Here is a 13,357-nt window from a genome sequence, read left to right on the forward strand (position 1 = left end):
CTGGCGATGGAGAATAGTTGGTGTTATGTAATCACACCACATCCTCAGATGACGCAACACGTTCACGATACGAAGGCGATGGCGACATGGCTTAACAACACCCAGAAACCAATAAGCAATTGGATAGTATTTCCTCAGTATTATGACTGGTCGTGTAATTCCATAGCGTCCAGTCTCTTGATTTTGATATTAAGTACAGAATTAATGGCATAGCAAGACAGCCACCGGCGATGCCAATTCCGACCATCGACCTCAGCAAAGCAGAAGATCCGGGAAGACTGCAAGAATTATTAGATGAGGTACGACATGCATTGCTGGAGGTTGGATTTCTGTATCTCTGTGGCCACGGGATCCCCGAAGGGGTGACGCGAGCAATAGTGGAATTATTACCGACTCTGTTTGCACAGCCAGACGAGGTCAAGAGGTCGGTGGCTTTGTTACAGTCGCCGCATTTCCTAGGCTACAGTGCGTTCGGAGCCGAGACGACGGCCAGGGTAGCAGACCAGCGAGAGCAATTCGAGCTAGCTAACGAGTTGCCTGATCGGTATGGTGATAGCAACGGCACACTGCCCTTGTATACTCGTCTGCAGGGCCCGAATCAGTGGCTGCAGACTCCCGACTTGCCACACCTGCGATCCCTCGTCGAAAGCTATATCTCAGCCTTGCAGGACGTGGCCGCCAGGTTCCTCGCTGTTGTGAACGAGGCTCTGGGTCTGCCACAGGGTACCCTGGCGGGCTTCACCGGCCCTCAGGATCGCCTCAAGCTGGTGCATTATCGCCCTTTGCCAACGGCAGCAGCGTCGACGCCGGAGGGCGATGTTTCTGGCTCGCAGGGTGTAGGCCCGCACAAGGACTCCAGCGGTTGGATAATTTTGTTGCTGCAGGCGTCAGATCCTTCCATCAAAGGCTTGCAGGTCCTGTCCAAGGACGGTCGCTGGATGGATGCTCCCCCTGTGCCTGGGACCTTGGTTGTCAACTTAGGACAAGCATTTGAGGTTGCGACCAATGGTGTTTGCAAGGCGACCACACACCGTGTGTTGTTGCCTCCGGGTGACTACGATCGCTACAGTGTGCCTTTCTTCCAAGGCGTGCGGCCGGACTTGACCAAAACCGACTTGAAGGTGCTCTGGGACCATTTCCATGCTCGGAAGTGGAACTCTCACGAGTCTGACGAGGGTCAAAATGTCGACAGCCCTTTCCTGAAAGGTCGCTACGATACTTGGGGCGAGGCTCAGTTGAGGACCAAGATTAGGAGTCATCGAGATGTGGGAGCAAAATACTATGCGGACGTTTTGGACAAGTATATCAATGACGATTGAGCAGCTAGATATGCGATCAATCAATGCCTCGAAGGCAATGGATTGGATTGAATCGTTTAGATCCTTGTGCGTAGACTATGGGTCAAGGAGCCAAATCCTCCTCAGTCGACCACAACGTCCTTGCTTGTGTCGAGTTCCTCGTAACGTCTCAAGTCCATCTTGCCACCTTCAAGAAGAGGAATGATATATGGGTCGAAAGTCTTCCAATAAGGGTTCTCCAAATGATATTTTTGACTGCTTTCCTTCTCATAGCGTTCCACGATAGTAAAGTCCCTCTTGTCGTGAACAGATTGCATGACGAACCAGGAGACGGTCTCTTTGTCCTGAGAGTAGATGCGTGAAGCCTCGATGAGTTTGTTCTCAATTTTGGTCAGGACTTCGGGCTCGGACGACTTGGCCCGGAAGTGGACAACGAGGGTGTAGACCATTGTGGGTGGATGTTGATAGTGGATGTAATGGATGATGGTACGGAAAGTAAGTGATGGGGGAGGTGAGACTGAGAGGAATTGTTAAGGAACTGCAGTCGTTGTTAATTATATGTTCAACCAGTCAACAAGTTCATAGATGAAATGTCCGTCCTGCTGAGTTAGACTCTCGTCGTTTACGTTTACCGTGAGCAGCTCCCCCCTCATCAACCGTCTGCTGTTTGCCAGATGGGGAAGCTCAGGTTCAACCAGAGGCATAAGGTTTGGTCAAGGTCCGAAGACGGACAATGGGGAACTTGGGAAGGCTGGGAGCGCATTGAGTTGGATTAAAGAATATGGGCATATGCTCGTCTTGGTCATTACTAAGGTAAGATGGATACTATAAGATGGAATGGATCGACGACCTTCAAAGTACTTTGTCACCTTTTGTCGCCTGTACGTGGTCGATAGACTACAGCGGAGCGTCTCCCAGAGTCCTGCCCAGTCAATCTTAAAGACGATAAGCGCAGTTTCTAGCAAAAGAACGTGCAAGACATGCTTGATCAGTCGGTGTACTGTGGGAAGGTACAAAGGTAAGCGTGCTGGCGTGATAGGTCAAGATTGTAAGATATTATCCTGGCAGGCACGCGTGGCACGGTAGAAGGGAAGGAACCACCCCAGGCCCCTCGGCCCCCGACCTCCCTCGCACCAACAAGGAAGCGACGATCAATCAGTCAAGCATCTCCCGCCTATGACGTCCCCGCAACTTTTATTTGGCCAATCCCCAACAGGAATATCAACCGCCTCGCTCTGACCGTCTGGCATGTACAGGTTTCGCGCTTCTGCGATACCTTGCATCACAAATCTTTTACCATGAACCTCCCAGCAAGCTCTCCTTCCAGCTGGCTCTGACTTTTATTTCCATCGTATATTCATACCTGACTCTCCTCATTTTGCTGCTCTGCCAGCACGCATCTATAGCATGAGCATGGCTGCGTACCTACCAACTCCAACGGTCTTCACCAAATTTCGACCCAAACCATGAAATTCGCAAAGTAAGTACTACACTCTCATGCTACATCGCTCCATCTAACCATGTCACTCCCTCCAGAGAACTAGAAGAGGACGCTGTTCCGGAATGGAGAGTCAAGTACCTCAATTACAAGGCTGGCAAAAAGAAAATCAAGGCAGTCTCTCGAGCCCTCAAAGCCGTCAACAGAACACCCGCCACTCCGGCTCGACCTCCTCTTCTCCCCGAAAACTCATCCGAACGAGTGCCCTTCACCCATTACGACTTCACCACCAATAGAAGACCCGTCACCGGTGACACCTTTGCCACTATTCCGGAGCAAGACCAAGAAGACACGTCGGGAGATGGCGACAGACCAGTCGCCGATCGACAGGAAAGTCGAACTTTGTTTGCCCAGTCTCCCCCAATCCTGATACAGGGAGGTCTGGACAACGGCGAGCGCAGTACCCGGTCCTCCCCTGAAAGACAGCCCTTGGAACATGCTCAAAGTGATGGCCATGGCACCCCGAGTCGCCCCATGAATTATGGAAGCATCGCTGGCTCACCTCCACAAGACGAAACTCCAGGCGAGTTCGACCTTTTAGAGTTGCCCGATCCCGCCCTCAGTCCGGCTCAAAGTCGAAAGACCAAAAATGATGACTCGGCTCAAATTGTCCCTCGCCGGCCCGAAAGTGCCCAGCTTCCTGGCACATCAGATTCGTATCATGATGACCAGCCCCGTCCTCCACCTAAGAAGCGCGATAACCTGGCAAAGCAAATCTTCAAAAACCGCGGCCAGACTAAGAGTACTTCCGCCTCTGGTGCCACCTCTCACACCTTTCCCCGGTCAAGACTCAGGAGAATCTTCACGGCACATCGATTAGAGTCCCCAACAATCACCGATTCTCAGCTGAACGCTTATAAAGAGCTCGACACCAGGCAGGGCGAGTTCTTTGCCTTCCTCGACAGTGAGTTGGTCAAGATCGAAGCCTTTTACAAGTCGAAAGAAGAAGAAGCCTCGGAAAGACTTCAGGTCCTTCGTCACCAGTTGCATGAAATGAGAGATCGACGTATTGCAGATATTCAACGCGCCAAGCAATCTCGTCATGCCCCAAATGAAGCCCTCCTCGACGGCATCATTCCTGCATCTGCCTTCCCAAACGCCCCTCTCAAATCTACCGCCCAGCCCAATGGCTCAGGCCCCGACCATAAAAGAAAGCACCTTGGTGACACCTTCTCCCTCGGCAACACCATAGGCAAAACATCCACCGCCATGATCGGCCAGAGTTCCCCTCCAGACCCCCGAGCGCGCGCGAGGATTGAAAATGCTGGCCAGGACTATGTCAGACACAAAAACGCCAATTCCGTCTCATACCACACAGCCAAATCTAAACTAAAATCTGCCTTGCAGGAATTCTACCGCGCGCTCGAGTTGCTCAAGTCATACGCCATCTTAAATCGTACGGGTTTTAGAAAGATTAACAAAAAGTACGATAAAGCCGTCCAGGCTCGACCTCCTCTCCGATACATGGCCGAAAAGGTCAACACGGCTTATTTCGTCCAAAGCGACGTTGTTGACAACTACCTCATCGCTGTCGAAGATCTCTACGCTCGATACTTTGAACGTGGAAATCACAAAATCGCTGTCCGCAAGCTCCGTTCCCGATTGACCAATGGCGATCAGTCTGCCACTACCTTTCGTAATGGGCTCTATGTCGCCTCCGGTTCTTGTTTCGCTATTGCTGGTCTTGTCGACGCCTGCGATCGCCTCTTTGGCTCAGACCCAGTCATGGCCCTCCAAACCAGTTACCTGTTGCAGCTTTATGCGGGCTACTTCCTTGCGGTCTTGTTGTTCCTTATCTTCGTGCTCGACTGTGGAATATGGTCAAAGGCACATGTCAATTACGTCTTTGTGTTCGAATATGATACCCGACATGTTCTCGACTGGAGATCCTTGGCCGAGCTACCCTGCTTTTTTCTCTTCTTGAATGGCATCTTCATTTACCTCAACTTTCGACAGACCACAGAAAACACCTTTTTTCTGTTTTGGCCCGTGTTATTGGTTGCCATCACCCTGGTAATCATGGCATTGCCCTTCAAGGTCATCTATCCCCATGCGCGAAAGTGGTGGGGATACTCGAACTGGCGACTCCTGTTTGCTGGACTTTATCCCGTCGAGTTCCGTGACTTCTTCCTGGGCGACATGTACTGTTCACAGACATACGCCATGGGACAGATCGAGGTCTTCTTCTGCCTCTACGCCAACAACTGGGTTAATCCAAGCAGATGTAATTCCAACCACTCAAGGCTGCTAGGCTTCTTTGCGGCTCTCCCAGCAGTTTGGCGCTCCTTCCAGTGCCTCCGCCGTTACTACGACTCGAAGAATTGGTTCCCTCACCTGGCCAACTTTGCCAAATACTGCTGCAACATTCTCTATTACATGACCTTGTCCATTTATCGAATCGACAAGACGCCGCAGACGAGAGCAGCCTTCATCGTCTTCGCAACAATAAACGGCATATATACATCCTTTTGGGACGTGTTCATGGACTTCTCGCTTGGGAATCCATGGGCCAAACATCCATTCTTACGAGATCAGCTGGCCTACAAGAAAGTCTGGGTCTACTACTTTGCCATGATTGCTGATGTTGTTCTCCGACAGCAGTGGATCTTCTTTGCCATTTTCACAGCCGACGTTCAACATTCAGCCATCATGTCATTTTTCGTCAGTCTTGCCGAAGTCCTACGCCGAGGAATGTGGAGCTTATTCCGGGTCGAAAATGAACATTGTAATAATGTGGGCAAATTTCGGGCTTCCAGAGACATGCAGCTTCCATACGACATTCCCACTTCCCCCGAATACGGCAGTAAGAAAGTGACTGCACAGGCCGATGTGGATACATCCGCTTCGGGCACACTTCTATCCGGTATCACGACGGATGTGTCGACGTCCGCGGAAGCGCCTCACGCCACCGGTGTCGATCTCGAGCAGCAAGTTACCTCGTCGCCGTCGCTACGTCAACGCCACATGTCGCAAGACCCTTCGCCGCGCACTCCCGGCATGCGCGCCCTGGCCCGAGTCGGCACTGTCATTGCAGCAGCTCACGCACAGGACTTTGAGAAACGAAGACGACCCGAACTCGAATCTCAGTCCGAACACGACCCTTCTGGCATGGGCGCCATGGGTATGCGCCCTACTGGGGAAAGTAGTGACGAGGACGAAGATGACGATGATGTTGATTACGATGAGAACGCTAGCGAGGCAATTGAGGGGAGCAGGTCGGAAGACGAGGATGATGCTCCACAAGCCAATCCACACGTCCGTCGTGCGAGAAACGCCATGGAGTAGATACATCAGCAGCACATATCGACCTGTGAGTACGTGCAGGTGGAAGTTGGCAGTTGGCAATTGGCATAGTAGACTCGGACAGGGTTTGGGGGGATAATTGGTTCGATAGAGAATACACTTCGAGGCAGGGCAATAAACTATATCCTTTAGAATTACACTTCTTTTGTGCCTCGTGAACATTGACGATGATTCGAGCTCGTGTCCATAGGATGTCTTCTCAGATCTAATTAATCCTTAAAGATTGAAATCAGGGAACCCTAGGTCATTCCTCAGATGTCTTGGACCTGAGACCCCAGCGCGGAAAACAAGCTCTATAACGTTGTCTCGATGCAATGTTGGTTGAGTTGGTTGACCAGTTCAATCTTGAGGGTATCGTGTGACTATGGTCCTTTGGAACACCTTTGGCCAGCCTGCCGAAATGCATCAGATCCTGCTTGCCTTTGTGCTTGATTTAGCGCTCATGGAGAGGAGAGGAGAGGAAAGCTTGGTCGAAAGTTTCGAGTATGCACTTTCCAAGACAGAAAAGCACAGGACCTCAAGGTCAGGGGGAGCTCGTGGGTAGATGACGACTCCTCCCAACGTCTACACATCTCATAAGGGATAGATCCATCCTCATTCGTGGCGATGGTGAGTTGGTTGGGGCTAGGTGGCCTTGTGGACATCCTCACCGACTGCAGACGGGTTAGCTGAAGGCAAGAGTTTCCTTCGCATCATCGTTTCTGCAATAAATCATGACCGCATTGGGGGGGGCCACTGTTTCAAGTACTTTTTGTGGTGTGCTCATATTCGATTTGGCGCTCGTTTGAGAACGGGTCTGGAGCATTTGGATTGGCAGCCTTCCAGACTGCTGTTCTAGCCTCCAACTCTTCGAGGTTTCCCTGCATTGCGTCTTTTAAAGGCTCAGTCCGGAGTTCCCATACATCCTCGCTACTCGGACCCATCTTGTATTTGACAGCCTTCTTTCTGTAATGGTCTTGAATAGCCTTTGCACGATCCGCATCAGCCCACGTTCTCGTTCTCATGCACAGCCAAAAGTCTTCCCAGTGATTTGAGCACGACCTAAACTCGCCATATCGATAGACGTTGAGGAATTGACCCGAGAACATGTTACAGAACATGGCGTAGTTGAAGGCCGACTGGCAGGTCATCGTGGTTGGGTAGAGGGAGTCGGGCGAGACATCGAGTGTAGGCTCTGCCGCCGTCCGAGCCTCTACACGTTTGGCCGATGACCGTGACTCGTCCGCTTGGAATTCTTTTAAAAGATTTGCCCATTCTAATGCGCTCTGCTCATCGCGACTCAGCGGCTTCTTCGAGGGGGGATCTTGAACGGGACTTGAGGTCGATGCAGTTGGCCTTGATGCTGCAGCTTCTTCCGAAAACTCCGACTTAACGGGAGCTTGTTCCGACTCGGGGCTCGGCTTGGAGGCCCAGAGCCATCCCATCTTGAAGGGTAAGATATAGCGAGAGGAATTGTGATGGTTCTTTGTGTCTAGAGGAGTAGATGCTGCGGATATCTTTTTATGAGAGTATAGTCCAGAAAAGGGAAGGCGCAAATGCGATTTGTCTGTCAGCCACTTGGAAGCGCCACATCTCATCGCACCGCCACATCTGTCTCGCGACGTCATCGGGTTTGGAGAAAGTGCAATTTGATCGTGGTTCGAGCCAGACAACATGAGGTTGCTGGTCATGAGACGTCCTCAATAGCAACTTGACGACGTCTAGAACATCTATCCTCCTTCACAACACCTATCAACACCCCAGAGCACAAGCTACCAGCTTCGAAAGCCTCAGCAGATCCCCATCATGCGTTCAGGCGACCGAGCTCCATAAGCATGTGCCCCTCACAACACACTTATTTACGATAGCACAATGTTGACCTCGAGAGCCTGGCGAGGGGCTTTGCGACCCTCTAACATATCCACATTCAGCACCCAGATAGCAAGACAATCATTCTACACCGTCGCCAGGCCCAAGCCTCGACCAGCGGCTGCTGCCTTCCTCCCTGGAAGAAGATGGGCCACCAACGAGGCAGGTGAGGACAAGACAGGTCACATCCTCACCAAGCCAAACGAGGGCATCTTCTTCTTGGACAGTAAGATAATTCCTTCTTTGTTCTCACAATTTCGCCACACTGACTAGTGCCAGATGTATTTCCTCTGAAGCTTCAATGGCTCAGTCGCATCCCCTACCTAAACCCCGACCAATTCTTAGCTCAATCTCTCTCAAAAGTCAACAATCCCAATATTGCTCTTGCCGATCCTAACAGCATTGTCAAACGCGCCCTCCCCGACAACTTCCCCCTCAAGGTTGTCCAAGTCCTTCCTCGGTTGCGCGAAGGAGGCGCCTTTGTCAAGTTTTCACACGATGGAGCCATCACCCCCAAAGAGCTCGAGAGCACGCTGAAGCAATACCTTCGAGAAAAACCAATCCACCCCTGGTTCAACCCCTTCCGGAGGGTCAGAGCTTTCCTCGTCAAGGGTAGGCCCTGGATTGAAGATCTGTACCGCCTACCATGTAACAGAGTAAAGGTCGAGTTCATGCCAACCTCCCCGGAGTCTTCAGCAGCGGATTTGACTCAAGAGACCATCTACTCTCTCTTCAGACGATATGGCAAAATCTCTGAGATTGTTCCACAACCCTCGGACTCCAAAATTGTCCCCAAATACGCCTACGTTGACTACACGCGAATCAGATATGCGACCATGGCCAAGAACTGTATGCACGGTTTTGTAGTGTTGGCTGAGGACGGTGGTGGAAAAGCAGGCACCTTACTGAAGTTGAGTTACGAGTCAAAGAGGAAGAGCAACTGGATATGGGATTGGCTAACAAGCCATCCTCGAATCGTCATCCCCATCGTCGTCGCACTCCTCACTGCTGCCTCCGTAACCGTTTTCGACCCCATCAGAACGTTCTTCATCAAGCTTCACGTCACACATGGCCTCCATTTGGAAGAGCAGCCGTTGTATCGATGGATCCGAAGGCAACTGACTCGGGGCTACGACATTATTCGATTTAGGAAGTCGAGCGGCGATGAGGATAGTCTCCGGGTTATCTGGGAGGATCGCAACGACGCCATTCAGCAACTGCAGACTTGGATGATCGAAACCGCAGACACCTTTATTGTGGTACAGGGACCACGCGGTGCGGGCAAAAAGGAGCTTGTCCTGGACCAAGCGCTCAAGGATCGGCCCAATAAATTGGTCATCGACTGCAAGAAAATCCAAGAAGCTCGCGGCGACAGCAATACCATTGCCGCTGCAGCAGCACAGGTGGGCTACAAACCAGTCTTTTCGTGGATGAACAGCATCAGCAGCATGGTTGACCTCGCAGCCATGGGTACCATTGGAACCAAGACTGGCTTTTCTGAAACCTTGGAGACTCAACTAGGCAAGATCTGGAGCAGCACCGCCGCTGCGTTGAAGAACATCGCCCTGAGCTATAAGAAGAAGGACGAAAAGGATGCCGCCATGTCGGATGACGAATGGCTAGAAGCCCACCCCGAATTCCGACCAGTAGTTGTCATTGACAACTTCCTCCACAAGAGTAACGAAGGCTCTGCCAATATGGTCTATGACAAACTAGGCGAGTGGGCGGCAGCTTTGACGACTCAAAACATCGCCCACGTCATCTTTTTGACCACGGACGTGTCATTTTCCAAGTCCTTGAGCAAGGCTCTGCCTGATAGGATGTTCCGCCAGATTACCCTGAGTGATTGCACACCCGAAGTGGCCAAGAAGCTTGTGCTGCAACATATAAATGCTGAATCAGAGCTTCCTGGCACGTCTTCAGAAGAGAAGCCACCATCGCAGGTTCAGAACGATCTCGAGGAACTCGATGGAGTGATTCAGGTGCTTGGAGGACGTCTAACAGACTTGGAATTCTTGGCCAGACGGATCAGAACGGGGGAGACTCCCAGGAGTATGTGTCCTGTTACTATTTGATTGACTTTGCTTACTGACAACGAAACAGATGCCGTGAAACAGATCATCGAGCAGTCGGCTTCAGAGATTCTGAAAATGTATCTCCTAGACGTGGATGTGGCAACGAGAAAGTGGACGCCTCAACAAGCCTGGCTTCTGATAAAGGAGTTGGCGACCAATGAGACACTAAAGTACAACGAGTTGTTGCTCAACGATCTATTCAAAGATGGCGAGACGACACTTCAGGCGCTGGAGCAAGCTGAACTCATCTCCATCACATCGCAGAATGGACGGCCATACGGTATCAAGCCAGGCAAACCAGTATACATGGCAGCGTTTGATTATCTAACAAACGACGAAGTGCTCAAAGCACGATTGGACCTTGCGATTCTCACTCAGCTGATTGGAATTGAGAACAAGAACGTGGACAAGTACGAGTCGGAATTGCAGACATTGGCGAATCTACCGGGGACGCCTAGTGAGCTGAAACCGCGGATCAAATGGTGTCTAGACAAGGCCATGGCCAGTCATGCCAAAGTGGAAAAATACGAGGCTCAGAGTGGAAAGTTGAAGAAGGTCTTGTCCGACAAATTCTAAAGCAGACGAGCAATCGGTAGGTCTTGTTGAATCTCCATACACGATCACAGGAGGAAAGGCCTTAGTACTACATACTCAATTCAATCCTTTTCACTAGAAGCAATGCGGATCTACATTTCATGTATGACTTCTAGGCGATCCAAGCTCGAGGCTCTTTAATCAGACCAACTCGTATAAACCCCTTGCCATTTAAGTGTATAGCATGTATCAGTAGCCTCCAAGTCATATCTATCGCCCCTTGCAGCCATCCAAGGTCCTTCCCACCAATTAATCGATTGATCATTCCCAAACCAAATCAATTCTTTCACCAACCACCTTGCTATTGAACCACTCCAAGATGTTTATGTGATTATCGGCGGTGCGAGCTCTAGCAAGTACATCCGCACGCAGCACTCTCTCAACAGCACAGTACAACTCGACCGTGGCGAGATTGCGGGCGATACACTGCCGGAGCCCAAGACCAAACGGAATCGAGTCACGCACCATCTCATCAGTCGCATTCTCCCACCGTTCAGGTTTGAACTCGAATGGATCCGGAAACACATCTGGATTGAAATGCAATGAGTAGGGCGTACAGCTCACAACCGTCCCAGCAGGAAAGAATGTCGACTTGAACATCCAACCTTGTGCTGGAACCACACGCGGCAGTCGTGACGGGTTGGCCATAGAGATACGTAACCCTTCTTTTATTACATTGCGCAGTCGCGGCAATGATTGCAATTCGTCAAACGTCGGGTTCGCTTGGACGATCTCCTCCCGAACAGAACGGTATATTTCCGGATTACGCGCCAGGTGGAAGAGAATCGAAGCGACATTCATACCCGTACTGTCCGTCCCCGCGAAGATCAGGTCTTTGCACTGTGCGCGCACCTCTGACTGTGTGAATCCAGCCAGCAGCATCCGTGCAGGATATGTTCCTGGTGGAGGGGATTGTTTGTGGCTGCTGACGTCGTTCTCGTAGGCTTGGATAGCTCCTTCGGCCTGTGAGACGACGCGGGCGACGAATTCGTCGACTAGTGTAAGGCTGTGTGATACTTCGTCTTCGGTGTTCCACCATGCGTCGAAGCGTTCGAGGAGTTGGAATGCCCAGCTGGGGAGGTACCAAAACCGGCCAACGGCGACGAAGCAGTCGACCATTCCGCTGGCGCTCATTTCTTGGTCCGAGTGGACTGAGTCTTTCACCTCATGCCGGACGGAGTGTTTCTCATTCTGGACAGAATCTTCGTCGAGTGCTCCGTAGGCATCATCAAAGAGATACGACGACACAGCATCGACGGCGAGGCCTCGTGTCAGGTTCAACACGTTCAGTGGCTTGCCTTTATTTTCTGGTCGAGAACCTTGAGCAAGTCGATCCACGAATCGATCCACACATTTATATATCACATCTTGGCCCTGCCGGAGACTCGACGTGGAGAAGAGATGTGCCACTGCTTTGGCTCGGGGAGCTCGCCGAGAGACATCGGTTTCGGAGAAGATGCTCTTATGACCATCAATGTCAAAGTTAGAGTAGAAGTCGGCTTTGGTGAAGCCACCTTTCTCGGTATATATTGTGGCCAATGCGTCACCGTCGAGGATGTCGATGCTGTATGGTCCGGTGCGGACTATAGGGCCATATCGGGCGTGAAGTGAATGAACGGTGCTGGCTTCATCGCCAATCCAGGCATGGTATGTCAGCCAAAGAGAAGTCGTCCGTGCGAGTAGTGGGCCTGGAATATGAGAGAGCGGATGAAAGGCGGAGATACGATATAGGAAACGAACAGTCAGGAGGATTACAGGGAAGAAGAAAAAAGATAAGGTTGGATTTGTTAGAATAGGCGAGAGGAAGTATTGAGATATTGCCATGGCACTTGTACTGGCGCTGGCGCCGGGGCTTGAACTGGGAGGCTTGGGAGGATGAGATGTGAAATACAGAAGGGATATGGGTATAGAGGATTTGATATCTGTCTAGGTTTACAACCCATTGACTCTAGGTACCTGAGTCACATTGTCAGTATGCCAGTTGTTTGACTCATGAAAGTCTCCTCTACCCACAAAGCCTGTGGTTTCCAGAGGACGATAAGGAATTTTATCGTTGATGTCCATGGGTTCCACAAAGGCGGACAATCCCGTATGAAATTGGGATATGGAAAGAGAGTCATCGTCATGTGACTCCCACGATAGATTGCTCTGATCAGGCTATTCATATTGTTGATATCGTACTGTCTAAGCAACACAAAAATGAGTAGAGGTACTGGGCAACATTGTCATTTCAGCAACACAGTCTATATTTTGGACCTTCATATATCAGTTGGGACTGGCAGGCTGGGACCAAACCCCGATCGTTAGAACACTACCTCCATCTGTGGCCAGACCTTTTGCTGGTGGTCAAGCAGCTATCTACTGGGAATGGGTTTATTATGGAGACACCATGTTGTGGGGCAATGTCGATACACGCCTATGTCAACAAGGGTCTGCTGGCATGGAATAGGACCGGGTTTGAGATCTGTCGAGGTAGAATTAGATATCTATTATCCCCATCAGCTGTGTGATCAAAGCTCGATTGGGTTGGCCGAGTGGCTGAGACAAGCGCGGTCTCAATATCAATCGACAGCGGGGTAAGAGTATCTATATAACACACAGTAAAGTACTCCGTAAGGTAGAGTGCAACAGGACGTAAGTACACATGATAAATGTCTATCGACTTTACCCAGTATAGTGGAGAGCGGGTGGGGAGCGGATAACCGCGTGCTCTGGGCGTCATACTCGGCGACAATGGTCTT

General features: G+C 50.9%; 6 protein-coding genes across 6 annotated transcripts; 3 read left to right on the top strand and 3 right to left on the bottom strand.

The window, feature by feature from the left end:
* Positions 1 to 150: 150 nt before the first annotated feature.
* On the top strand, positions 151 to 1,319 carry PV10_04384 (uncharacterized protein; the record flags this gene model as incomplete). Its single annotated transcript, XM_016368932.1, has 1 exon — positions 151 to 1,319. Exon 1 carries the CDS (start codon positions 231 to 233, stop codon positions 1,317 to 1,319), a length of 1,089 nt encoding a protein of 362 aa, XP_016224720.1. The 5' UTR covers positions 151 to 230.
* Positions 1,289 to 2,112, bottom strand: PV10_04385 (uncharacterized protein). The gene has a single exon (XM_016368933.1). It carries the CDS (start codon positions 1,745 to 1,747, stop codon positions 1,421 to 1,423), a length of 327 nt encoding a protein of 108 aa, XP_016224721.1. The 5' UTR covers positions 1,748 to 2,112; the 3' UTR covers positions 1,289 to 1,420.
* Positions 2,113 to 2,764: 652 nt separating this feature from the next.
* On the top strand, positions 2,765 to 6,210 carry PV10_04386 (uncharacterized protein; the record flags this gene model as incomplete). Its single annotated transcript, XM_016368934.1, has 2 exons — positions 2,765 to 2,778; positions 2,835 to 6,210. The coding sequence occupies 2 exons, from the start codon at positions 2,765 to 2,767 to the stop codon at positions 6,079 to 6,081; spliced, it is 3,261 nt and encodes a 1,086-aa protein (XP_016224722.1). The 3' UTR covers positions 6,082 to 6,210.
* A 58-nt stretch (positions 6,211 to 6,268) lies between these two features.
* Positions 6,269 to 7,563, bottom strand: PV10_04387 (uncharacterized protein). Its single transcript, XM_016368935.1, has one exon. The coding sequence runs from the start codon at positions 7,521 to 7,523 to the stop codon at positions 6,840 to 6,842; it is 684 nt and encodes a 227-aa protein (XP_016224723.1). The 5' UTR covers positions 7,524 to 7,563; the 3' UTR covers positions 6,269 to 6,839.
* Positions 7,564 to 7,771: 208 nt separating this feature from the next.
* PV10_04388 (uncharacterized protein) lies at positions 7,772 to 10,707 on the top strand. Its single transcript, XM_016368936.1, has 3 exons — positions 7,772 to 8,173; positions 8,227 to 9,999; positions 10,051 to 10,707. Exons 1-3 carry the CDS (start codon positions 7,951 to 7,953, stop codon positions 10,596 to 10,598), a joined length of 2,544 nt encoding a protein of 847 aa, XP_016224724.1. The 5' UTR covers positions 7,772 to 7,950; the 3' UTR covers positions 10,599 to 10,707.
* Positions 10,708 to 10,877: 170 nt separating this feature from the next.
* PV10_04389 (uncharacterized protein) lies at positions 10,878 to 12,440 on the bottom strand (the record flags this gene model as incomplete). Its single annotated transcript, XM_016368937.1, has 1 exon — positions 10,878 to 12,440. One exon carries the CDS (start codon positions 12,438 to 12,440, stop codon positions 10,878 to 10,880), a length of 1,563 nt encoding a protein of 520 aa, XP_016224725.1.
* Positions 12,441 to 13,357: the final 917 nt, after the last annotated feature.

This window comes from Exophiala mesophila (genome assembly GCF_000836275.1).
Source record: "Exophiala mesophila strain CBS 40295 unplaced genomic scaffold supercont1.3, whole genome shotgun sequence".
In the NCBI taxonomy this organism is placed as follows: domain Eukaryota; kingdom Fungi; phylum Ascomycota; class Eurotiomycetes; order Chaetothyriales; family Herpotrichiellaceae; genus Exophiala; species Exophiala mesophila.

What these genes read in the sequence shown, in the direction of transcription:
- PV10_04387 (XM_016368935.1), bottom strand. Translation starts at nt 7,523, where the DNA reads ATGGGATGGCTCTGGGCCTCCAAGCCGAGCCCCGAGTCGGAACAAGCT.
- PV10_04388 (XM_016368936.1), top strand. Translation starts at nt 7,951, where the DNA reads ATGTTGACCTCGAGAGCCTGGCGAGGGGCTTTGCGACCCTCTAACATA. An exon ending in GGGCATCTTCTTCTTGGACA is followed by an intron (nt 8,174 to 8,226) that starts GTAAGATAATTC and finishes GACTAGTGCCAG; the next exon opens with ATGTATTTCCTCTGAAGCTT. An exon ending in AACGGGGGAGACTCCCAGGA is followed by an intron (nt 10,000 to 10,050) that starts GTATGTGTCCTG and finishes ACAACGAAACAG; the next exon opens with ATGCCGTGAAACAGATCATC.
- PV10_04385 (XM_016368933.1), bottom strand. Translation starts at nt 1,747, where the DNA reads ATGGTCTACACCCTCGTTGTCCACTTCCGGGCCAAGTCGTCCGAGCCC.